Source organism: Psittacula echo (assembly GCF_963264785.1).
Source record: "Psittacula echo genome assembly, chromosome: 17".
NCBI classification, from domain to species: Eukaryota; Metazoa; Chordata; class Aves; order Psittaciformes; family Psittacidae; genus Psittacula; species Psittacula echo.
In genome coordinates this window covers 8337027-8362007 of record NC_137753.1, presented here as the reverse complement: position 1 = coordinate 8362007, position 24981 = coordinate 8337027, and the positions used below count along the sequence as shown (strand labels likewise).

At 46.8% G+C, this 24981-nt stretch overlaps 1 protein-coding gene across 3 annotated transcripts in view; it reads right to left on the bottom strand.

Annotated features, from left to right (window-relative positions):
• The window catches only part of PAX7 (paired box 7), a gene marked incomplete at both ends in the record, with an annotated part of 98935 nt that overhangs the window by 28423 nt on the left and 45531 nt on the right, over nucleotides 1–24981 (bottom strand). For all 3 annotated transcript variants that reach the window (XM_080631349.1, XM_080631348.1, XM_080631350.1), the window contains 3 exons: nucleotides 7644–7846; nucleotides 8202–8367; nucleotides 22307–22506. In XM_080631349.1, the coding sequence (XP_080487475.1) occupies nucleotides 7644–7846; nucleotides 8202–8367; nucleotides 22307–22506 (569 nt within the window). The remainder of the gene's footprint in view (nucleotides 1–7643; nucleotides 7847–8201; nucleotides 8368–22306; nucleotides 22507–24981) is intronic.

Here is a 24981-nt window from a genome sequence, read left to right as displayed (position 1 = left end):
ACAAAAGAGGGGGATAGGTTTGGGTTAGTGCCTGATCCACCGCCAAGTATGTTGCTGTAGATTTTTCCTATCAGAGATGGCTTTTCCCAGCCAGGGCACAGCTGGAGCACAGCTGTTCCACCCTTGCTAGATGTTAATAGGCACACACAATGCATGGGCACACATGCTGGTGTGCACACACAGAACGTGCACGCAGGGCACCAATGCCCTTGTGCACACAGGCGTGTGAGAGCACGCGTGCATGCCCCTGCCTCTGAGTCCTAATTATTCCTTTCATTGCATTCCTTCCTTTTAAGCTTCCCCTCATTCCACATCCCTCATTCCAGGGCTTTCCCTGCTGTGGTCCCTTGATTCCTCTTGCAGCTCAGCACCAGATCCCTGGGTTATTGCAGCTCCTCAAGCCAGGCAGCGGAACACTGAATGCCAGTGGTGGCTCAGCAGTGCCCGTTGCCAGGCTGGCTGCTGGCTCCCCTCTGCTCTATCTGCCCTGCCTGCCTTGTCTCGAGTTCCCTTCTTAATCATAAAGCATTTGAAATCGTGCATTTGAATTCTCCAAATCTCCTGGCCAAGTCCTCACCCTCCCTGGTGTGGAAAAGAGACAGGACCCAGGGGAGAGGTGTTTCAGCAAAGCTGAAAGCTGCACCAGTCCTGTCTGGATTTCCATAGGGAAGACATTCCCTGCCATGCCTGTTCCACCCACCCTGCTTTGGCTGTGCTCTCACCACTCTGTGAGCAAGTAGTGGGGTCTTGGAAGGGATATTTGAAGATTTATGGGTACAGATTTCCATGTCTTAGCCCTGGGTGTCTTAAATACCTGCTCCCTGCCCCGATGTCTGGGGGCTTATCAGGCACTCTCACACCTCCCTGCATTTCTTCTTCCTGCTGTCATTGGTTTTGTCATTCTCCTTAGCTTTTTGCCTCTATATCTTCTCCTACTTTCTCTTTATTCGCTTTTCCTCCCAGTACTTCTGATACCTGAGTTTACAAACAGCCACAGTTTACAGTGCCACAGGGGCTGATCCTGGACCCACTGAAGGTGATGACAAAGTTCCTATCGAATTCTATGCTCAGGAACCAACTCTTTGCTTTGAAATCCTTCAGGGTTTCTAATATTTTAATGCACACAGAGAAGAATGTGTGGAGTGGAAATCATGTGGGAATCAACACAATCAGTGCCACCCAGAGCATTAGAGTTCGGGTTAAAGCAGTAAGATGCTCCCTTGTTGGCTTCTAATCAGCCTTCAGTGGGACCAGGGCATCCAAGTCAATCAAGGAAGCTCATGAAACCTCAAGAATGACATCAAGTGAGGTGGCCCCTCAGATATGAATTTCCCCCTTCCCACCCTATAGAACAGAAACCATCATTAGGAATAAGGCAAATAAATATGTATCTCTTTTCACACGAGAAAAATGCTCTGTTCTCTGCTTTTCCCCTTGCTGGGAGCAGAGGCGTGTAACTGACAAGAGCAGATGGGCTTTGTTTGGTTAAATAGGGGGAAAAAAAGGAAGAAATTTAGTGGAAAAAAACTACCAGCTTTCCTGGGACACACGTAGGTTAAAAGTTGAGAGACACGGAGCTGCATTTGACACCAAGCTAAGGGAAAACGCCAACGCAGCCCCAGCAGAGCCAGTTGCTCCCGGAGAGAAACCTGGAGCTCCCATGCCCCCATTCCATCCCCCTGGCAAAGAAAGGGCATGGATTTTAGCATGTGTTTACCTCCTTCTCCAAAAATCCTGCCTGGAATCTGCCCCAAGGTCATGGGGAGGCTGAAGAGGAAAGGAACAGGGATAAATGTGACTTGGAAAAGGGACATCAGCCGCTTTCTGAAGGGCAGACACTTCAGTTGAGGGAATCGTGGTCCTCTAGAGAGATGGGGCTGCAGGGAGAATGTGGAGGAGGCAGCAGTGGGGGAAGAGGGCAGAGACCACATGGAAAAAACCTGGAGTGGAAAAGGAGGGTAGGAGAAAGGGGAAGGAGTGATGGAAAAGGGAGGAAGAAGAACCCAGGAGACAAGGTTAAAGAAAACCCCTCGTGTGAAGTGGCACCCGGGAGCATCAGAGGTTAAAGAACATTAGAAGAACATGCTCCTACGCAAAGATAAGCCAGAGAAATGAATCCTTATCCATCCAAACCCAACCCTTTCGAATCCGAGGGAGAAAAGGGTCTCCTTTCAGGGAAAGAGGGAATCCTTAATGCTTCCTCCCTCAGCAACTGTAATGCCAGGATGTTCCCAATCTGCTTTGAGGGATGGAAAGATTAAGAATAATAAAAAAATTGCAATAAAATATGTGTGAACGAGGGGGTAATTGTGGACAAATGCAGCATTCAAATTCATTTTTCAGCTCTTTTACACACCATTTCAATCTTATTTTCTGCTTGTTAATGAGATCTTGTTGGTTGGGGTGGGCACGGCTGCCCAGTATCGCTTGGGTAATTGCACATAATTTTCTCTCTACTAGTGATTTGCATCAGATTCCTTTTTTTTTTCCCTAATTCTTTGCTATTTAAACCCCCTCCTCCTTTTCTCCCTCCTTTCCCCCCACCCCCCAAATCTCATCCTCTCTCTCCTCCCCCTTTCTTCCCCTCCCCTTCTCCTGGCCCAGCAAGACTCATTTTGAATGCTTATTATAGGCACAGTGTCTCCAATGAGAAAAAAAGAAGGCAAGAAAAGGAAGCAGACAGAAGGGATCCATGTCACTGACGGAGGAAGCGCGGTCTCACTGGAGCCAGGCACCGGGATACTGCTCCCCTCTCGCCAGCTAACATCGTGTCCTTCCCAAGTGCCAGCTTTCCCCCCCAAAACCAGGGCTCAGCTGGCTCTTCTGCTTCTGCCAGGATCAGTGTGCTCCTGACAGGGATTCAGATGATCTCTAATCCCAGCCCAATGAGGCTGAGGAAAACATTAGCCTGGACTAGTGGAGGGATGATGTCAGGAGAAGCAAAACTGTGCTGTGGCTATGGAGACTATGAAGGTCCCCGAGTTTAGAGTGGGAATTTGTGGGCATAGCCTGGCCTGCGCCTCAAGTGTTGCTCCAGGAACATGATCAAGAAATGGTGATAAACCCAGAGATTGTTTAAAATCTGACCTCAGATACTGCCATTACACTGGGAATGAATTTGCTAAAGGAGCAAAAAAAGCCACCAAAAGCCCTAAAAAGATTAAAGCAACAAATATGAGATGGTGAACAAGTTTCTCTTGGCTTTTCCTATTCCTGGACTTGTCTTAATCTCTGGGTGATCCTGTGGGTTTGTTAAAAGATTCAGAAGTTTCAGAAATAACATGTTCAGAGAGTACAGGAAACCCCTGACTCTTAACTATACCTCAATGTGTTCTCCAGCCACACAGGGGCCATCTGCAACAAAATAAGGATGTTTTCCTTTTGAATGACCCCCTGCAAGACCCCAACCTGCTGCAGTGAATGGTCAGGTATGTTCAGATACAAAAACAGTGAACAACATCCTAAGAACATGAAGACATTTTAAAAGGCAGAAGAGATGTGCTTAGAGAGGAAAGCAGAACGCACTGTCGCCCTACTTCTTTCCTATTTGGAAAGCACCCAGGGAATCTCCCATCATTATAATGGCAGAGAAGCAGTCATATGTGGCCCTCACTTACTGTTTAATTTCCTCCCACCTCATCCCATGCTGTAGCATCTGCATTCCAAGCATATATCCTAGAATACATATCAAGCCCAGTGATATCTTGATCAGCATCTACATTCCTTGAAGGAATGTCAGATGCTGATCAAGATGTCACTGGGCTTGATACTGAGTTTACCATTACACTGAGCTATTTGTCACCAGCCTTATCCCAGCCATGGTGAAGGGTGATACTCAGCTAGCACAGGTCTGAACTTCATAAATGGATGCAGACTTTGCTCTCTCTGCTAGTGGGAAGCATGACCTGGCTAAGGACATCTTGGTGCCTGGCCTTGTTCTAGTTGAGGTTGATAGGTATTCTCAGATAAACGGAAGATGATTCCTCTGTAGGATGAAAATGACTTGAAAACATTTACAACGGATTTATGAAATCCCACACTCTTGGGTTATAACCCACTCTTGTGAGAAACGATGAGACAGAAGTTCCAGGGCCAGAAATCACACTCTGTATGACTGCTAACTGGTTACTCACTCTTCAGATTTAACTTCACTTTGGGTCTCTATATCCTTGCTAAGTCTTGGCACAGGCTTTAACACCAGTCTGGAGGCAGTTACAAGCCACTGAGTCAGCCCAGCTGAATCTGTGACAGCTGCTGCTAACCCACACAGCCTTGGGGAGCGACGGGGACCTCGCTGCTGCATGTTCTGGTACCAACCCACTTGCTGATGATCCGTGACTGCTGCAGCCACCCAGAGCATCCTGACAGATGGAAGGTGACTCATCTGGCTGCAGCTGGCCGGCCTGGGAAGCTGGCTGTCTCCAACAGGCAAAGCTTAGAGCAAGATCTCTATCTTACAAAGGCTGTCCCAGCACAAAACCAGCACAAATCACTGTTCGGGTCACCCTGAGGGCTCTCACTGAGGTCTAGGAAGGAGTATGACATGAGAGATCATGCTTGATACTGGTTTAAGCACATAGGACTATCCTTTGCGTAGCCAAGTCGGTGTTTTCATATGAAGCATCACAAAAACCGTCATCATGGGATGAAGCAGCTGAGGACAAAAGCTTCCAGATTCCCTCTCCCTCCTTGACAGTCTCAGGTCTGGAACAGAGGCAGAATGGCCTCTACACTAGGTAAACTGCATGGGAATTGCTCTGGGGACCCAGCAGCAGAGCTGGACAGGCACAAGGCTTTGTGTGCTCCAGGCTGGAACCCAAGCAAGAAATGTGGCCCTCTCCCACGTGAAGGCTGGGCACAACTTGCAGGAATCTGTCGGGGGGGGGGGGGCACTAACGTGTGTGTGTGTGTGTGCGTGGGGGGATGGAGCCCACAGTGACCAAACGTAATCCTCTTCCCTCTGTTGTGAGAATGGAAATACCACGCTTCTCCTCTAGAATTTCAGCTGCCAGCACCAAGCCCGCCTGGTGCATTCTGGCTGGGACACCCAATCCGCGGTAACTGGATAGCAAGCGGCAGCAAATGCTGGGAGCTCTGGGCCAGGCTGGCCCCCACCTCCTTGTCTAAACTGCAAAGAAATGTCCCTCCTGCTGCTGCTGAGGCCTGAAACCAGAGAACTGTCTGTTTGCAGCTCAGACAAACTGCCATCATTTTAAGTTGCCAATTGTTTTCCATCTCCTGAACTCCCTCCTTCCCTGTAGTCAACATTTACCCCTTCAGAGAGCAACCAGATGCCACCGATAGCTGCACAGGAGGATGAGAGGGTTGAGGCACAATAGGGTTTACCTGTAATACTGTGGGATAGCTGAATTATGCACAGAGCAATTTGCTCTAGTGGAAGGTGTCCCTTCCCATGGCAGGGGTTGGAACTGGATGAGCTTTAAGGTCCCTTCCAACCCAAACCAGTCTGGGATTCTATGATAAATCACACAGAGCATCCCATATTGAGACCTCCCTACGCTTTTACCGACCCTGCTCCATGTAAGATGACATTTCTATGAGTTCTCATTCATGCTGTTTGAAATTATTTCTTGCATCCTTCCACTAGGAACAGCAGAGGACTTAGGCAGGAAGAGAGCAGATAAGTAAATATAAAGCAGTCATAAAATAACCTGGGTTAACCTTTCTATGCACAAAAGAAACGGAAGAATTTATATGCTGATGTCTTGGCCCTCACATGATTAAGTGCATTAGGAAAATGGGAATCTCCTCTTCTTGGGGGTGCAAAGCTTTCTTTTCTTCAGGACTGCCAGATAATGTATCCTCTCTTTCCCATACAAAGGGCTTATTGGCTCAGGACTCATCTTCCCCTAGCCTAAGCCTTGGGCAGGGTAATTTGGGATACGGATAAGCATAGATACAGCATTGGTTTGGCCATTTCAATGAGCCTCTGATTTAGTGAGCAGGACTAGTAAGAAGATGATGAAGCTACAGAAATGGAAATTGCATGATGGACCTGTATATGTTCAGTGCTTGTGCAGCTTATCACGTGGATCTCATCGTTATTCTGTGGTGCTAAACTCACTTGTGATAATCTGAATTAATCACATGCCCTTGACCATCTTAACCTGCAGCCTGCCTTTGAATTCCATACTGTCTGCTCCTCTCCTCAACCCAGTGCTATTAGAAAGCCCTTGTTAGAAAGATGTCCCCCTATTTCCCACACAAATGATGCTGGTTGAGGCAACATTCAGCCTCATGCCAGTCACCCTTTTACATTTTCCATCTCATGAGCATTCAAAGATAAAAGTGAGGGGTTTATACCATTTCAGAGAAGCTGCAAAATTTCCCTCTTTCCATTGACACTCAATGTCTGTTTTCACACTCAAGAGATTACAAGTTATTGGACCTTAAAATCTATCTACCTCTCTGATGTCCCCATTTATTGGACTCCACTCTCTGCAGTCGTAGGCTTTTCATTTCAGATGTCTACCTAATTTCTCCTTGTAGTTTCATATTATTTTGTCCTTCCTGTCTTAAACAGTGTTACTGGCCACATGCCTCTGTATTTCACAAGTGACTGAGGGCAGAAGTGAAATGTATTTGGTACCTCTCCAGGATGGCGGGCACCACATGAATGCAAGTCCTGGCTGTTAATTTTCAGGATACAGATTACAGCAAGTAAACCAAAGAGAAGGGTAAAGGCTCTATCTAATGAGGTAACAGAAAACTGTTATATCATGGGATCTCCACTGACTTCAGTGCAGCTCACAAGCTGAGAACAGAAGACTACTTCCACAGCACACACATAGCACAAGCTCTGCTCTCTCTACACCAGCTGATGACGGAGGCTTTAACCTTTCTACACTGCTGAGGTTTGCTTCTCTGTCACACCAGCTCTGAAAAGCCACAGAGATACCTGGCAGAAGTTGGATCAAACCTGTGACTGGGCACTTCAAGAGGTGGCTGCACTGAGGCTTGGAGCACAGAGCCCAGAGGCAGCTCATGGATGCTCCATTCTGAGCTCAGGCAGGGGTTTTAAAATCAAGGATGTGCTTTATCTTTCTGCTTTAAAGCTTACCTACACCTCTTCTGTGATGACCTTGTGGAAAGCATTAGCAGTTAGTTCCTCAAGGCTAAATCCCAGATCTACATCCCTGTGTTTTGAGGAAGCTCAGATCCATAGAGCTTCCATGTTCCAACCAGACTTGGACAAGCTGGCTTCAGCTAATCTCTAAATCAGTCACCCACAAATCATGGACTACTTCTAAAGAGAGCCTGAAGAAAGCAACTAAGAACAGCAAGGCTAAAACCCCACCATGGAAGGGCCCACACCTGCACTGGAATTTTTCCGGAACACCAATCAATGCTCTTGGTCCTGGTGTTTGTGATTCCAGTGTGCTAACTTGAATATGGGAGCTAACAGGACACAAGTGCTCTGGCAGTGCAGTGCTGAGCTCAGGATAGAGACACTGCAACAAACAAACTCCCTGCTTTAACCAGGCTGCCTCCATGAGTTCATGACAATAACTCCCTTGTTAATCATAATACACTGTGATAGCCTGAAGCCTGTCCTGCTCTCAGAGGATCTGAACCAGCCAAATACTGTCAGCCAAAGAAGAGAATGGAAGCGGGTCACATACCTGTGGAGAGAGGCCATTGCTAACAGGATTCATGTGGTTGGCAGGAGCTGCAGCATTCATGAAGCTGTCTGAGTAGCTGGAGAAGCTGTGTCGGGCCCCATAGGCAGAGCCGGTGTCGGCAGCAGCGGCGGCTGCAGCAAGTCCTCCCTGGTGCATGGTGGATGGTGGCAGGGGCTGGGGTCTGTGTACTGTGCTTCCCCCATCTGCAGAGAGAACGGGGGAAGAAGCTGTAAATTCTTTTACAAAGGCCAAAGCCAACTGGAATCAGCAATTCTCCTTCCACTGAATCGCAGTATGGAGAATTACCCAGAACGAGGGACTGCCTCTATGATACTTTCTAGTGATGTGCTCATCATTTCAAAGCTGAGCAGAACAACTACAGTCATGAGCCACATTGATACAGCGGAAAGGACCATGAGGTAGAGGAGAAAACTGTTGACTTGAGGAAAACCACCTGTGTATTACAAGAGCCTCAATGGGATGCCATGAATCAGGGAAGGGATGATGGGATGATCTAGGGCTAGAGAAGAGGAGCAGCGCAGGTGAATGGGTGCTCACCTTGGGAAATGGTGGTTGTTGGGTAGGTGGAGTCTGGCAGCTGGTACGGAGGGAGGGTCGGCATTCCTGTTGGTGGGAATCCCCCTGGCAGGAGGTGGTTGAAAGCTGCAAGTTGGTTTGCTCCCGCCTGCTTGCGCCATCTCGCTCTTCGGTTGCTGAACCACACCTGATGGGGAGAGGAAAGGCCCCGTGTGACTCGCTCTGAGCTGCTGTCCCACCTCACCTGGCTGCTGATGGAAACACAGCCTGAGTTACAGCACTGGCCAAAACCAGCTTCAAGTTCCTGCCTGACAGAGATGTGAGACTTCATCTCTGATCCTCAGCTTCCTTTCTCCCAGATGAAGGCTGAGAACACTGGGGCTGCTCAGCCTGGAGAAGAGAAGCTATGTGGAGACCTCAGGGCAGCTTCCAGTGTCTGAAGGGGGCTACAAGGATGCTGGAAAGGGACTCTTCATCAGGGACTGGAGCAATAGGACAAGGGGTGATGGGTTCAAAGTGAAACAGGGGAAGTTCAGGTTGGAGATAAGGCAGAAGCTCTTCCCTGTGAGGGTGCTGAGACACTGGCACAGAGTACCCAGAGAAGCTGTGGCTGCCCCATCCCTGGCAGTGTTCAAGGCCAGGCTGGACACAGGGGCTTGGAGCAAGCTGCTCTAGTGGAAGGTGTCCCTGCCTGTGGCAGGGGGTTGGAACTGGATGATCTTAAGGTCTCTTCCAACCCAAACCATTCTATGATTCTATGACAATACTACCACCACCCTGTCTCCTCGGTGAGGATACTTGCATTTAGAATTGTTAAAGATACTCCTCAGAGCGTGGAAGCATGTATAAGCAGCAGGGTGAGATGAAGAGGAATAATTTAGCTTGTGTATTATTCCAAGAGAGTCCATAGCAAATAGATGCATTGCTACCACCTGGCCATTCTGCCTTGTTATCTGACAGCTATGTGAATTATGCTGAAGGATTAAGTACCATAATAACAACACGGCTGCTCTGTTAGAAGGGATAAATAGACAGATTAGCATCATGGTTTCAGTGTTAGACAAGCTAAATAGATAGAACCAGACCGGAGGGAATACAGGGGTTTCTCAGCTTCTCTGTACTGCAAGCAAATCACTGTTGTCTGTATGCTAAGACATGCTCTCCTTGCAAGAGGCACTGTAGTGTGCGCTAGGATTGTACTGCAGCCAAATTCAATCTGTGTGCATTAAAATAAACCCAGTATTAACGCATAATAAACCCAGGATTAATGCATAAGAAACCCAGTATTAATGCACATGCAAAGCTGGGTTCACGTTTCCTACAGTGCTAGTTTACCTGGAAAACTCAAGGGGAGATTTTCCTAAATGCATTTGTCTGCCCTGATGTGTTTTATCATGGGCAATCTGCCTTCTGCATCGTGGAAAGGGCTTCTCAAGCTGTCTCTTGGCCTTGGTTTACTTCATTTAATCAGAGAGGCTCTCAGGCCCCATCCCTGTTTGGGGTTCAGAAGTATGCGGATAAGCTTTCAAGCCAGATGAGAATGCAGCTGCTGGACTTTGTGAGGCCTAAAGGTCTAGAAAACACGATTAAATTTCACAGCAACAAGAAAAAATGGAGCAAAAATCAAGAGTGTAAAGCATTCGGGGGGGAAAATCCTCCATCAGGCTTCCAAGCTGTTCAATGTCAGATCAGAAGCTGGGGTTACAAGGGTTTGAGCCCAAACTGCCCCCACATCTTGTGAACCAAAGCAAAGCTCTGTTCCCTAGATAGAGCAGAACCTTAGTCCAATGTGCCTTGCACTTCAGACGTGATCGCAGTCTCAAAGTGGGTATCTCTGACCTTTAAATTGAGTCCCCCTGCAGATGTCACTTATTGGTTTGCCTTTTCCTTACTGGCACTTGTCGGTACATCTAATTCACAAGGCAGCATGTTTTCATTGAAAGCTACTTATTTAACTGAGTGTTGGCTCTTGGTCCACATGCACTGCAGTGGTTCTTGCTGCAAAACCAAACAGACACTGAGTCCACACACAGATTTCTGTGAGGCTCTTAAGATCAGTCTATTATTGCTCTTTCTCCTCATCTACATGGAAACAGTTTGATTAAAAGCTGCTAATCATAGCTGTGTGTGAGCTGGTGCTGGCTAGGAAGGACCTAGTCCTTCACTTCATGCTGTTATTTACACCCATTGTACAGTGAAAACCCAGTTTTCTTTGGAAGAGTTGGTCTAAAATAAGCCCCCTGAAATGTAGACAGTGCTGATGTCAGGTCCTTGGCACCAAATGTGTCGTTTTACAGACCTGTTCCTATTGCAGTGCACTACTGGCTGAAGCAGCAGAACCTCTTAGCACCTTCCAAAAGGTTGACAGAAATGGGTCAGCTTACATCCGATCTGCATTGATCAACAAAGTCCATGCAGGTCAGAATCCCTGTGTCCATTTTTGGCACCAGAAGTCGCTAGCAAAATCTAGGACAGAGTTAAGGGGAGAGAAATGAATGAACATTAAGGGCTGTAGCACTTCACAACCCTTTTATAGAGTCCAATCCGTGGCACAGTGTCTAGGAGTAATACAAATAGATAAATAACCTTTTGTTTGCCCTGGTCATGCAAACAGGAGCTGTCTTTTCCTCCTGCATGTATGTGTAATCCACGTCTTGAATTAAGGGCATGGAACATGGCTCCTCTTTGCTTCCACTTTTGCAGATAGGGGTGTAAACCCCTAAAATTGCTGTTAGCTGAACATAAGGAGAGAAATAAACCTTCTCTCTGCAGAGAAAGAGGCCTGGTCCCAGGCTGCAAAAGCCTCCACTCCAAAAAAGAGATCTCAGTGCTGAGAATAGCCTCGAAAAAACAAAATACCTGAAGGCCAAACATAAGCAAGCAGCTCTGAATGCAGGCAGGGAAAGGGAAACTCAACTCCACGAATGTAAAAGCCACTCAGTGATTTCTGACACTTACCCAACATCACAAAGGGTGGGAAAGTTCTTTTTTTATAACCAAGAGCCAGATGCTGGCAAATCCGCTCGGGATTAGAAGTTCAGAAGCAGCATGTGGAGTGAGATGGACACGTTTCTCTGACACCATCCCCACCATGCCTGTGGTGGTTTGTCAGTTGGCTTGGCTAACACATGATCAAAACACAGCTTGGCAAAGGTTTGTGCTATCTTATGTTACACCACGTGAGGTTATTGATGTCCATGCACCAACACACGTGTTTGCAGCCGCTGGTCAGAACCTGTGTGTACAACTCCTCCCGTCTTGCTTCTCCACAGCCAGTGAGGGGGATGTAGTTCCTCTGGTTTTTAAAGGGATACTCTGGATCCTTTTACAACAGGGTAGAGTCAACAAAAGAGGCCTGTGAATGGGCTGGTTTTGGGGTGTCTTGCTTACTTTGGTCTACAATGGGCTTTGAAGAAAGCTAACTTTCAGAAGAATGGACTATCAACAGACAAAGTCAGCTCTTACCTATGCTACAGGCTCCTTCTAGGACTTGGGGATTGCTTTTCTCATTTGAAATCAGTGGAAACATTGCTGCATTCAACACATTTGGGTCCTTAAACAAGCCACACATCAGATCACCACCTCTAAACTGAGGATAAAACCTGTATTTTCTTAACATCTCAGTTAATTTCAACAGCCACCTGAAATAGAGGCTCTTTCTAACTGCCAGTAGGCAACCATACGTGGCACAGCAAGAACTCCTTAGCGGAAGCACCAGAGCAAAACAAATAAGAAATGATAATAATAGTAAATACACATGCACCAAATGGGATTCCCAACTACATGCTTGAAAGTAGTGCTTCCTACCAGAGCTGCCTGAAGAATCCAGCCACAAATACACTGAAACCTTCCACAAAGCAATTGATAGGATTTCTCTTCCCATGCAGAGGAAGGGACATTTCATGGCCCAAACAGGTTGATTCTGCCCCTTATTTCTAACCCACAGAAAAAAATAGATGATCCATTGCAGTAAATGACGTTAGCAATTCTTTCCCTTTCCCTGCCTTAAAGGTGGCTCAGGCCTTTATGCTTACAAATCATTTTATTGGTAGTTAAAATAGAGAGGCTGGAGCACGGAGCTGAAACGTGAGGTGCACTTCAAAGGGAACCTGCTTTCATTTCCCAACAGTTAAGGTTTTATCAGCCACTAAAGATTCCCCCTGCCAGAGGATCCTGTTACACCATGTTAAGCCTGGAGTGAAGGCTACGGCCGCTAAACCCACACTGGTGGGAAGAAGAAGAGGAAGAGGAGGAAGATCTGAAGCTGCTGGTCTGTCTGTGGAGACACACTAGAGGCTGCTGGGGCTGGACTGCACAACTGGACTTCTACGCTGGGACAAATGTAGGGAAAAGGGTTGCGTGATGAATCCAAGAGCATTAAAAACAACATGTCAGAAACCTGTTTCCTCCCAGAAAGACAAGTTCTTGGTGATCATTTGTACATTGCAAAGAGCTCCTGCACTGTGTGAACATGCTGCTTTCCAAGGGCATGGAAGTATAATGTAAGCCACTGAAGACAACAGTTAGTACCTGCTACAGACATTTGGGGCTTTTGTCCCTCTGAATCATCTTCCAAAGGATGTACTCATTAGACAGGAAATGCTACAGAAACTGCTTCAGGGGAAGCAGAGAGATACAGAAATGTCCTCATGGAAAATAACTTGAAAGATGTCCAAGCAGGGTGTTCATGTCATGCCCAAGGTCCAGGTAAGATCAGAGTCCCTTGCTGTGCAATATGCACCTTGTGCAGTAAGTGAATATGCTGCTCCTGAATGCTAGATGCTCACTGCAGAGTATCACTCAATCTGTTACCTTCACAGATGGGAGAGGAAGGCACAGCAGGACTAAGAAACCTCTCCAATCCATCACTGTCTGCTTTGCAGAACCAGCTGATCTCACAAGAGCCCATCATCCCAGCCAGATTGGGTCTGGGGCAAAGGTTAGAACTGGTTCTTATTTAACCTGAACGCCGGCACCCAACCCTGCCAGGCCCGAGATGTCCCAACCACTTGTCAACCAGTGGAGAAAGGTTGCAAAGGCAGCTGCCTGCCAGGATGAGGCTGGACTGAATTATCCCTGCAGCCGCTCAGATATGGGTCAGCTCCCACAATTTGTCAGACAAGGAGAGGAAAGGAAGGTCAAAAGAGGCTCCTGTGGGAAAGAAAGCCTGTTGTGTTCCTGCTCAGCCCAATCAGGACTTGATGTTGGAGAAAGATAGATGCGATAAATGAGCTCCTAAATGGAAACAGGGATGGAAAAGCCAAGTTGTGCCTTTGCTGTCCAGTAGAATGGAAGAGATGCAGCATGTGTTTGCTTTCACAGGCCCAAGAGGTTACAGGAACCAGGTGGAAAAGTGTTATGTGGGCATTTATGGCCCAAGCACACCAACAAAATTCCACCAACATCAGATGAGGTCTCTTTCCAGGTTGCACAGAGGTGACTCTGCTGGACCTGGTCCTCCTCTGAACAGGCGCAGATCCCTGCAGTGCCTTGCCTTGCCCAAAGCTTCTCAAGGCACTCTGTGCCACGGCATCAACACTCTCACAGGGAAGAACTTCTTCCTTATCTCCAACCTGAACTTCCCCTGTTTCAGTTGAAACCCATCACTCCTTGTCCTATTGCTACAATCCCTGATGAAGAGGCATCATTGAGGCTACTGAGATAATTCTTTACAGAACAACCATAAAAGCCCAGGAGAATGCAGAGATTTTAGGCACACAGATTTTTGTCTGTGTGTACGGCTGCAGCTGTATCTAGTGACACCTTGGTTCAGTGCCTAAAAAGCTGAGCCTCTGTCACTTGTGGACAAGATGGTTAAGATAAATATTAAACAAGGTTAGTGGAGCAGAACAAATAACTTCACATATGAGATTATACAATGAATTTAGCCTATATTTTTCCTGGCATAGCCCAGTTCCTGAAGGTGTTAGCTATTTATAACAATCTATTTAGGTTGGAGATAAGGCAGAAGCTCTTCCCTGTGAGGGTGCTGAGGCGCTAGCACAGGGTGCCCAGAGGAGCTGTGGCTGCCCCATCCCTGGCAGTGTTCAAGGCCAGGTTGGACACAGGGGCTTGGAGCAAGCTGCTCTAGTGGAAGGTGTCCGTGCCTGTGGCAGGGGTTGGAGCTGGATGAGCTGTAAGGTCTCTTCCAACCCAAACCAGGCTGGGATTCTATTGAAGAATTTCAATAAACAGTTTGTGGTATGTGGATTTTTTATACAAAAAAAATCTTTTGTTTTTAAAGAAACCCTTGCTAGCGCTGAAAGATTCCCTTGTGACATTGATTACTTTACTCTTGCAATATTCCTTCTAATCTTGGCATTAATGCCACAAACACTTCCTCAACCAAAAGGTCATCTCTATCTTTAAGCGCTCATCACAGCATGAACGCTTTGTTACTATGAATTTTATATTCTGGTCAGCAAAGCAGGAGAAATGGGATAGATCTGTCCACTGTCACACTGAGACATCCGAAGCCCAGCTTTGACCTCACGGCTTCACAGCTCCAAGCCCAACTCTGCCCAGTGATGCAGCTTCTCCTCTTACTGTAAGATCAGTAAATAATACCTATAAATTAAAAATTATTATCACTGATTGAAATTACTGTTGATACTGAATGACTGCTTGCAAATGTTGTGTTTTCCAGCTCTACATTTTGCAAACTGTGTTTCTCAGTGATTCTTTGAGTTGTCAGAGGATAAATTCTGTTAAACTCAAATTTAAAACAAACCCTCTGTTTTATTTATCTGTATAGCTCTTTGTACACCCTGTGTCTGAGGATGAGTGAGGCCTGTGGAAGCTGAAGGACATGAGGATCTGTTCACTGCTGTCAGAAAGCAGCTGTATTTTATGAAGTGCCTTCTCTCCACTTAAACATTTGCTTTTTAGAGGCCAAATCTTAATGGTGTTCGAGTTGCATTTAAACATCTCAGAACAGGCTTTGATGTTCACACCTCATGGAGGTGAATGAGATGCTGGAGTAGGTTTCCTGCCACTATTGTTTAGCTAGAGATAGGCTAGGCTTAAGAGCAAATCAGCAGCACATGATTCCCACTATCAAGATTTTCTTTGCAAAAGTAAAAGCTGTGAGCTTTTAAAAACAGCTTACGCACTATGGGAAGTGGCTCAAAGATTAAAACACCCTGGTAAACCCTCCTCCTGGTTCTTATAAATCTTTTCCATTGTTGGCCAAACAGAATCTCTTTAATTGGTGTCCCAGTAAACAGAAAGCCTCCTTAACTGGGGAGATGGAGAACAGGTCAGTGCCACAGGTGCTGGCTGCTCACTTACTGGGCACACACAGAAGCAGAGGTTCAGCACAGGGCATGTGAGCAAAGTGTATGAGAAATATTTAAGTCCATATCCTTGCTGGACTGGAAATTTTGTGATAAAGGTTCTCCTCATAAAGCCCTTGGGAGGCCCTGTTTGTTTTGAATACAATGGGACAGACATTGCGCTGCTATAAATCAGTGCAACTTCACTGACTTCCATTTAGGCCAGCTGAGTGTGCAGTGTTCCACACAAGTGCTCCAGCCCAGGAGCTGGGATCTGGTTCATTGCTTTGGCCTCTAGGCCCCTTATCCTTTGTAAGGAAATCCAATCGTTAGCACATTGTTTAGGGGATGCCTTTTTCAGGCTGCGAGCATGAGGCTGCAGTTCTGCTCCTGGTTCCAAAGCAGAATATGACACATAATCAAAAGTCAGTTCCAGGGTTTGCATTTCAACACAAAAATCCACAATTTTAACTTAAAATCAGGGCTTACTGAGCAGAAAGGATTCCTCCAGTTGCAGAAGCCAACAAGTTGGAAGGAGCACTCTCTGCCATGAATTTTTCCCTTTGTTTCATACCGATTCCCTGCCCTACACACACAAACCAAGCTGCTCTTGTCAAATTATGCTGCATGTTCTGAAGTTGATATTCATTCCTGTTGATTTGCACCAATGCTTTGCCAGAAGGACTGCAGGATTAGGCTTATCATTTTCATCTGCACTGAAGTATAATATACTTAACCGAATAGCGCTGACTCTCTCCAGCAGGATGCCCTCAGGCTTACAGAGCTGGGACTGTGTCCTCTGTCAGTGGGACATTTCTATTTCCAACGGGGCTGGTTACTGTAATTCTAACACGAATACCAAAAGTGCTGATGCTTTTCTAAACCAACCCTTCAATACAGACATAGGACGTGCTTGCAATTTTGAGAGATCATCTCTGTCTTTTCCAAAGTTCAGGTGGAAAAAGACTTGCTGCTATAGTTTGGATACCTGATGATTTGCTTTACAGTTTGGTTTTGTTAATTTTTATGTGACTTGTAGGTGGAATGAGGGCTTATTTAGACCATATTAGTTGGGGTATTGTTTGCTTGTGTGAGAACCTGTATCCAAGGTCTATTTGTGGTGTGCAAATGTCTCAGTGATTTGAGACTGTGGTGCTGCCCTGAGGATAGTCTGGGTGTATGCACTGCTTTGTTTTACCTTATATTCCTTTGTGTTGGTATTGCTCAAGTAAAAAGCAGAAACTCTTTAATCCAACTGCATTTCTGTTTCTAAATCAGGCTGGAGAGAAGTGAAAGAACAGCAGCAACGCCGTGAAGACATCGAGCATTCACTAAGCAAACAAAGTAACGTTACAAGATCTCACTCATTAGCACCCTTCTCCAGTCAGATCTCCATGAGACATAGGGGGAAGCAGCTGGACCCTCCTCACCCCCTCGGCTGCATTCAGCCCTCGCTGGCATTACCTTGCAGCGCCGCTTCTTTAAAGCCGGCTGGAACAGCGCACTACCCCCGGCCCGGCCTCTGCCGAGAGCCGGCCGCTGCTCGGCCCCGCACCGCGGCTATCCCGACGTGCCCAGGCACACGGAGCGGCAGCACCGCGGCAGTTCTCACGGGCTGGCTGTGCCAGGGGCTGTTCTTGCCTTGGGCTCTCTATGTGCAGGCTCCGGTGTGCGAGAGCGCGGCTGGCCCCGCGCCGTGGAACACCGGCGTGCCAAACGAGGCTCTGCCAACGGGAGCCCCGGCTCCTCCGCACAGCCCCTCGGTGCTGCCAGAACCCCAGGGCAGCTGTTGTGTCCTAACCTCCTCGCAGCCCTCTGCACAGGAAATGTAAACTAGTGGGACCCTCGGGAAGAAAGAAAACATTCTCAGTTGACCTCTAAGGGAGGGAGATTGCCTCAGAAAAGCCACTTTGGATACACCTCAAAGAGTCTGTGAAGCAGAACACCGAGCAAACAGCATCGGGTTCCAGCAGCTTTGCATGGCTCCAGTTAATGCCCGGAGCTGGGGAGACCGGCTAACCACTGCATTGTCCCTCCCTATAATACCTTCAACAAGCACCGTATCAGGGAACGGGATAGAGCTTTGAGCACAGTGACACAGGCCCCCACTAGCACACAGCACAGAGCGGAGAAGTTCCTGAGAAATCCATGTGTTCCTGGAACCTAGAGTGCAGAGTGCTGCTGTAAACGGTGCTTTTCAGCTGCTTTGCACTGAGAACAGAATTACTTTGTGAAAAATCTCAAGGAAAATGGAATGGAATTTCTTTGCTGGCGCTCCATTTGGCATGTCTGATCTAGAATATGGCTGTTTGTTTACTACAGCTTGAAACTGTGTCAGAAAATACAGATTATCTGAGGAGCCTAGAAATGCACCGAGATTTCAGAGCCAGAATTGCTCTGAGGCTTTTTATTAAATGAAACAGCCATTTTCTCCCAGGCAGAAATCACAATGGTATCCATCATAAAAATGATCAATAAAGCACTGGCTTGCGACTCCTGCTGTCTGGTTTAATTCTGTTATTGAAATAAAGGTTTCTCAGTGCACGGAATTTCCTGGGGATTAATAATAACAGACATCAGCATCACAACACACCCACCTCTCTGAGCTTCTGATTTCTTTCCATAGAGCACCCACTGCCCAGGCCATAGGAACCAGGATTAATGTACTTGCTGGTGGTACTCAACGCCCATGGTACGACCATCTGAATCACCTCTAAGTGATGCTGAGAAGCAAAAGCTGCCATCTCTTTTTTGGGAATGACTTTGGTGCGTTTCTAGGAAAGCTTTTTGAGATAATACTTTGGAGCCTGTCACATCTGACTCATTACAGTAGCAGGAAAAAGGGAGATTGGCTGCTCAACCTGTGACTAAGGTCTATTTATGGTGTGCAAATGTCTCAGTGATTTGAGATTGTGGTGCCGACCTGAGAATAGTTTGGGTGTATGCACTGCTCTGTTTTACCTTCTGTTTCTTTCTCTTAGCATTGTTCAAGTAAAAATCACGAATAAGCACATAGGTTTGTTGTATCTAGCCTTAACAATGCAACACATTTGGGCAAACAGATCCACAAATGGGCTTGTTTAGGAAAAGGGTTAGTTCTGACTCCCTAAACCCCCGACCGATGTACCTGGTGTCTCTTTTGACATTAGCATTGCTTTGAGAACTAATTTCTACACCTAGACAAGAGTTTCCAGGCAAAATTATACCGTTATTGAAAAACACTGTACTGACAAAGCTAAACTGATTGCGAGAAAAGGGTTGTTCTGGAAAACATCTCTTCTCAAGGAATGCCAGGGAGGAAAGGCAGAATTATCACAGAATCCCACTTAAGGGTATTTTCCCATATCAAAATTTTGACATCATCAGTTAGATAATTGTAAAACCTGGTGTAAAACCCCAAAATACATTCAAGATCAAAGGCAAAACTTCCACTAAATTAGCTGAGTGAATTGTTTAGCTGTTCGACTTCATTTTTAAATCCATGCACACTTGGCATTCAGCAGCTTGTTTTCTGAGAGGGTGGAAAAGGGAACTTGTGGATGGGCAAGAATTTGTTCAGTGCTGGACAATTAGTGTGGACACATGAGTCAAGACATTGCCTTGCACAAAAACAAGGCAGTGGGAATTTCCACCTGTGGCCTCTCTGGGCATGGGTTTGGCACCACAATCCTGATCCATCCGGAAACCTCGGCCCTGTTTATGCTCAATTTGGGATTAACCTTTTCAAGCTCATACCTCTGGGTGTGTTGAAGTCTGAATGCTGGAATCCTGTGTCGCAACCACACAACCACTGCAATGACCTTGCAAAAATACTGTTCACCATCCTGTGATCTTCCTAGTAGATGAGAAAGTGGAGCCTGGAGCTGCTTCCCACCACCACCCCTTCTTGTTCTGCAGCTTGGGAATTTTATTAGCTGTCAACGTGTCAAACTTCCACTTAGCTGGGCAGCTGCATGAGCAGCCAGCCTCTGAGGCCTGCCAGTAAAGTTTAACAGAGCTATCAGCCTTTCACATGGAAGTGATTATGGTACGTGAATGTTCAGGTATCAGAGAGAACGAATGAGACTGAGGTAAATTCACCTTTCACGTGGTAGAGCAAAGAGAGGTGAGGAGAATAAAAAAGCAAAGAGATAGCCAGGCCTGTTTGGTTTTGTTCAGTGTTTGTACAGTGATTATCAAAATGGGATTCAAGTGCAGGGATGCTGTGTATATACGATCATAGAATCATAGATTGGTTTGGGTTGGAAAGGACCGTAAGATAATCTATTTCCATCCTCCTGCCATAGGCAGGGACACCTCACCCTAGACCACATCACCCAAGGCTCTGTCCGACGGTCCCTTGAACACTGCCAGGGATGGAGCATTTACCATTCCTCTGGGCAACCTGTTCCAGTGCCTTACCACCCTATATAGTAAGAAAGGATACAGTGAGATAGCCCAATAGCAACACCTGAACTGTGATTTGGAGACCTGGATGTGATCTGGGGATTGTCCAGCCATGGCTGCACAGCAGAGAGGGTGCACTGAAATCCAGAAGCTGGATGAAGTAATGACCAGACACTGAGGGTTGCTCTTGACTCTCTTTTGTAACACTTCTCATGTGTCTGCCTCCCATTTTACATGTTAACATGATAAGCTTTTGAGGATGGGATAGATGGGGAGATGCTGGCATGGCCCTTAACACCCAGACACATCTCAGCTGGCCCTACTGTTATTACAGCCATCCTTAATCCAAAGCACGTCTCTTGGCCTTAAAAACTCCGCTGAGACATGAGGAAGACTATAAGGTGGTAGAAGATTCTCTGCTGGATGGCTACATGTGTGGATGTGTGTGTGGGGAGGCCTTTTTCTCTTTTTCCACAAGGACTTGATTGACTAATGTCTGTAGATCCCGAGAGCCAGTAAAAGATCTGCTCTGATAGCCAGAAAATTTTACAAGGGGCGGCAGGCTTAAAAGTGGTGGGAAGAAGCTGACTCTGCCAGGATGTTGGAATGAGAAAGCCATCAGGAATGTGCCTCGGAGAACAGCTGCTACTAGAGCCCTGGCAGGAACCTCCACGCAAGCTGCCTGGGAGCAAGTAGCTGGATTCAAGGATCACAGCTTGAGACAAGGGAAAGGTTCTCTTTATTTATTGATTTAGTTTTCCCTTGCTCTGCTTTCACCTCCCTCCTTTCTCCCAGCCTTGTCACAGTGAGGTCAGAGTGCCCTGGAACAGAGAACCTGCCTCTGGTTTGTGCATAGCCTGGCACTTCAGGGCTTTTCCCTCCTCCCCAGCATGCCCTCATCAATGCAGGTTTCTCTCACCCCATAGAAAGGTCTTACCTAAACTCTGTTCTCCTTTGGAAACTCCTTATTTGTTTTGTTTGCCACAGAAACATCTACCTTTATCCTTCCTCCTTAACATCTTATGTCCATCTACACAAGTAAGAGCAATTAGAAACAGAATACGCAAACAAAAATGGGGGAATTCACACATTCCAACTTTTGGTAACTTAGTCACCTCAATTAGTTCCTTTCCCAGGCTCCATTTTTCTATGGACCTCCCTGGCTAGCAAATCAATACTCTTAGTGCTGATCACTCTGACATGGTCTTTTGGCTGAGATCAAAACTAGAATCAGTTTAAAGTCTGCCAGATTTCCTTTTGGTAGTCTCAACAGCCAAATCTTGAGGGATGCTGGAGTCAGGCAAATCCAGTACCTCTCAAAAGAAAGCTGGAGGGAGGTGAGTGAGCACCCACTGCAGTGCTGTGACTTCTTTGGGAAAGAAGGCTAATGGGAAAAGCCTTTAACCAGTGAACATCCCAGGTGTGGAGAGGGAAATGGCCATTCCCGAACAGCAGGGGGAAAAGAGCAGCCACTTTTGGTGGCTTTGGAGTGAGCACATCAAGCTCATTAGCTTGAGAAGCACAGAAGGAAAACCAGCCTGCTTTGTTTTGCAGGAGCTGGTTAGTGACCGGCTGTTGTCCTCTCCCAAACCTCTTTCTCTCCTCTCCCAGTGCTCACTGTTCAACCCTCTGCTGCCTGCACAGAGACCCTGTCCTTAGCCTGAAACCCAATCACTCTGGCCACAGGGAGGATGGACTGCTGGGGTCTCCGTTTCACTTCTTTAACCCAGCACAATCCCCAGTCCCTCCCCCTTTCCTTCCCTTTCCCCAAGGGACTCTATTATACCCCCCGATCTGTTCACACTACTTATCCCTCTGCGTGTTTGCACACACTGCTGACCCAGCCTTTATCTGGAAGACATAAGGGTCTCTGTGTGGAGTTCCCACAAGGGCTATTAATCGTGTAGATGTCAGAGTCCCCCGGCTCCAAACCCTCCCTTCCTGCTCCTCCCCTCTTCTTCCCTCTCTCCCCCTACCCTTTTTGTGCTCTCTGGAGATCAAGGAGGGGGGAAAGAAGGTTGATGAAAATTCACATACACAACTTGCAAACTTTGCAAAATCTGAGCTGCTCCCCTGGGCAAGGCTGGAAAATGGTGTGATTTCTCCTAAAACACCAAACATTCACACACACTGCTTCCTCCTAGGCAAATGGAGAGATTTCCTCCAACAAAAAACAGAGAGCTCAACACCTTGCCAAGCAAGGGAAAGTTTGGCTCCTGGTCCCAACCTGGATGGAAACCCTCCAGCTGGTATCTCTGCAACAGGCCAAATCCAAATGGCATATCTGCAAGTCCATGGGAACGTGGGAATGTGCAGAACTGGATTTAAGTCTCAGATCTTTGTGGACATGGCTCTAGAGAAGAAGTGTGTCCACGTTACCACCTTTCAATACCCTCAGCACTACCATCTCCTTCCCTATGGTAAACAAGAAGCTGTGCCACCAGGCAGACTTGCTCTAGGCCTTACCTGAACTCGGGCCTCAGTGAGCTTGGTTCTCTGAGCTAGCTCCTCCCGTGTGTAGATGTCTGGGTAGTGGGTTCTCTCAAAGGCCTTCTCCAGCTCCTCCAGCTGCTCAGCGGTGAAAGTGGTTCGGCTGCGGCGTTGCTTGCGCTTCAAAGGCAGGTCTGGTTCGGATTCAACATCAGAGCCTTCATCCAGCCTGTTACCTGGGGTGGGAAAGGAGCAGGAGATGAGGCTTGCATGCTTAAAAGCCATGTGGACAAAGGCTGTTGGAAGAGCTAACCAGCCCAGCAAAGTAATCTCAGTTCTACTGTGGCGGTGTCCATCAAAGCAAATCCTCTGCCCTGTGCAACACATCTAAAAGCTTTATGCTATTTCCGTAGGTTCCTACTATTATTTTTCCCCTACATTGTAAAAAGACAACCTATGAAAATCAGAATGGAATAGCTATAGCTAGGATAAGTAAGCCCAGTTTTGCTCTATTTTTGCTTGTTTCTGGAGGTAAAGGCACCCCATTGGTATTCACCAAGTCTACAGTCAGATCCAGTGGATTTGAGAGAGGCCACACGAGATCAGTGTTAGCTGGGACTCCAGTGTTTGCAAGGGGCCTCTCATGGAGCAAAGCTTGGGTTTCAAAGATGCGAGGCTCTTGGCTTCCTGCTGTGCAGATGTTGATCTATGGAGGATCTCAGCCAGGCCAAAACTTTATGTCTGCCTTAAGGACAGTGAAAAATGTGCCACCAGTTCATGGCAGAGAAGGAAGAATGTGATACATGAAGCTTTTCAGCTAGGTGAGACATGTGGCCTCAGTCACCTTTTCCTTCTCTCTCATGAAAATAGGAGACTCATTAAATGTGCACTTACTTCGTTTCCCTACCAGGCTTGACTGTGTCTTTCAGAGGCAGATCGAGAGCTAAACACTGTGCTCACAGAGAAGTCAGTTTTCCTTTGGGGTAAACCTTTGCTAATTCAGGCTCAAAGCCAGGTTTGTAAGCTCTCCTCGATGAACAACTTTCCTAAAGTTACTAATAGTGTTTTCAGTCCTCTCCTTTGTCTTTCTCTATACTATCATCATCCAAAAATCTGCCTTTCTCTCTTCAGAGCTGGGAACAGCAGCTGTGATTTCCCCAACAGCTGCTCCGGAGCACCAGCAGTTTGAGGAGGCTGAGGCAAATATCCCATCGGAGCTCACTTGTTTATCTTGAGATCCCCACAAAATGCCATCACCTTCAGCTCACTGCAGCACAAAAATGCTTTTATGGCTTGGGGCTTCATGGGGAGGATGCAGTGGCAGGATTCTGATAACTACAGTAGAGCTAGAGACAGAGAAACTGCTGCGGAGTTGCTTGTTTTGGGAGGAAACACATCATCTTAAGAGGTTTTTCCTTCTACCTCTGGCTTAACAATACACAGGGTCTTTACACACGTTCATCTTTTCAGATGAAGAACCTTTTCTCTCTCACTGAAGTCAGTGAGAAAGTCACTGTTGACTTCAAAGAAGTATCATCTGTCCCATGGTTTAAAAACAGGTTCACTCCACGTAGCAGAAATTTGTTCCTACACCAGCTTTTGGGTCACGTCCATTTTCAGGGAAGGTTCAGAGTCCCAAGTAGTGTAAAAGGAACATCTGCACTTGAAAACATCAGCCCTTCACATCTGGGTTCCAGATGATTCAGGGCAGGTAGAAGCCCATCTGGACCTTCGAGTCCCATGCTGTGCAAAAGCACATCTGGAAACCTATAGCATACAGTAAATTTCTTTAAGTTAATAACTTCAGTCACTATTAGTGGTTTAATTACTATTTTGTCTGAAAATATTTGATATGAAAAGAAGTAAGGAGAGCAGTGGGTTCAGGTCAGGATGGGAAAAGGCTGGTGTGAGGAAGGGGAAGGAAAATACACTAAGTTAAACTACAGCTGAGCATGTTTCTTTACGGGTAACACACATTTCCTGTAGTTAGTATGCATGCTTAGTAGCAACTCTCAGCCTGTGAGCTCCTTAGCACAGGAACTGTCCTTTATGGCATGTTTCACACCTCATATAAAAAGGTCCCAAACTGCTTGGCAAGTCCCATCATGACAGTGATGTCAAAATGACCCAGATCTCACCCTTCTGGCCACCTGATAGCAATGATGTACCATCTACCTCTCTGCTCATCTGCTCCTTTGGTCCAACTGCTCACAGAGCAAGCCTGAGATCCACTATCTCCCCAGGTGAAGAAAAGAAGTCTAGATAAGGATCTGTAACATGTTTTATCTCCCATACTTCACTTCTTTGCTGCAAAGGTCTGGAAGGGAAAACAGCCAAACTTTCTGCAGTAACTTTATGCTCCTAACTAAAGATCCCTGATTTGGCCACAAAGTTCTGGGAGAAGACAACTGATTGCCATGAGCAACAACCCGTCCTACCCACAGCAGCACTGGTAACTGTGCTGGCTACAGGGTTAAAAGGGTAGAGAGCCAAAGCTTGCAATGGAAACTTCTCTATCCAGACAGCTCCCGACTGGCATTATCTCCATTTCACAACCGTGGCAGGGATGGAGGAAGTCACCCACCTACGGTCACCCTGTGAGTCAGGAGCAAAGCTGGGAAAAGCAGCCACGGCTCCTCGTGCCAAGTCCGAGGCTCCAAGAACCCGACTACAAAGATGAAACCAAGAGAGCAAGCAAAATCCCAGGGTAT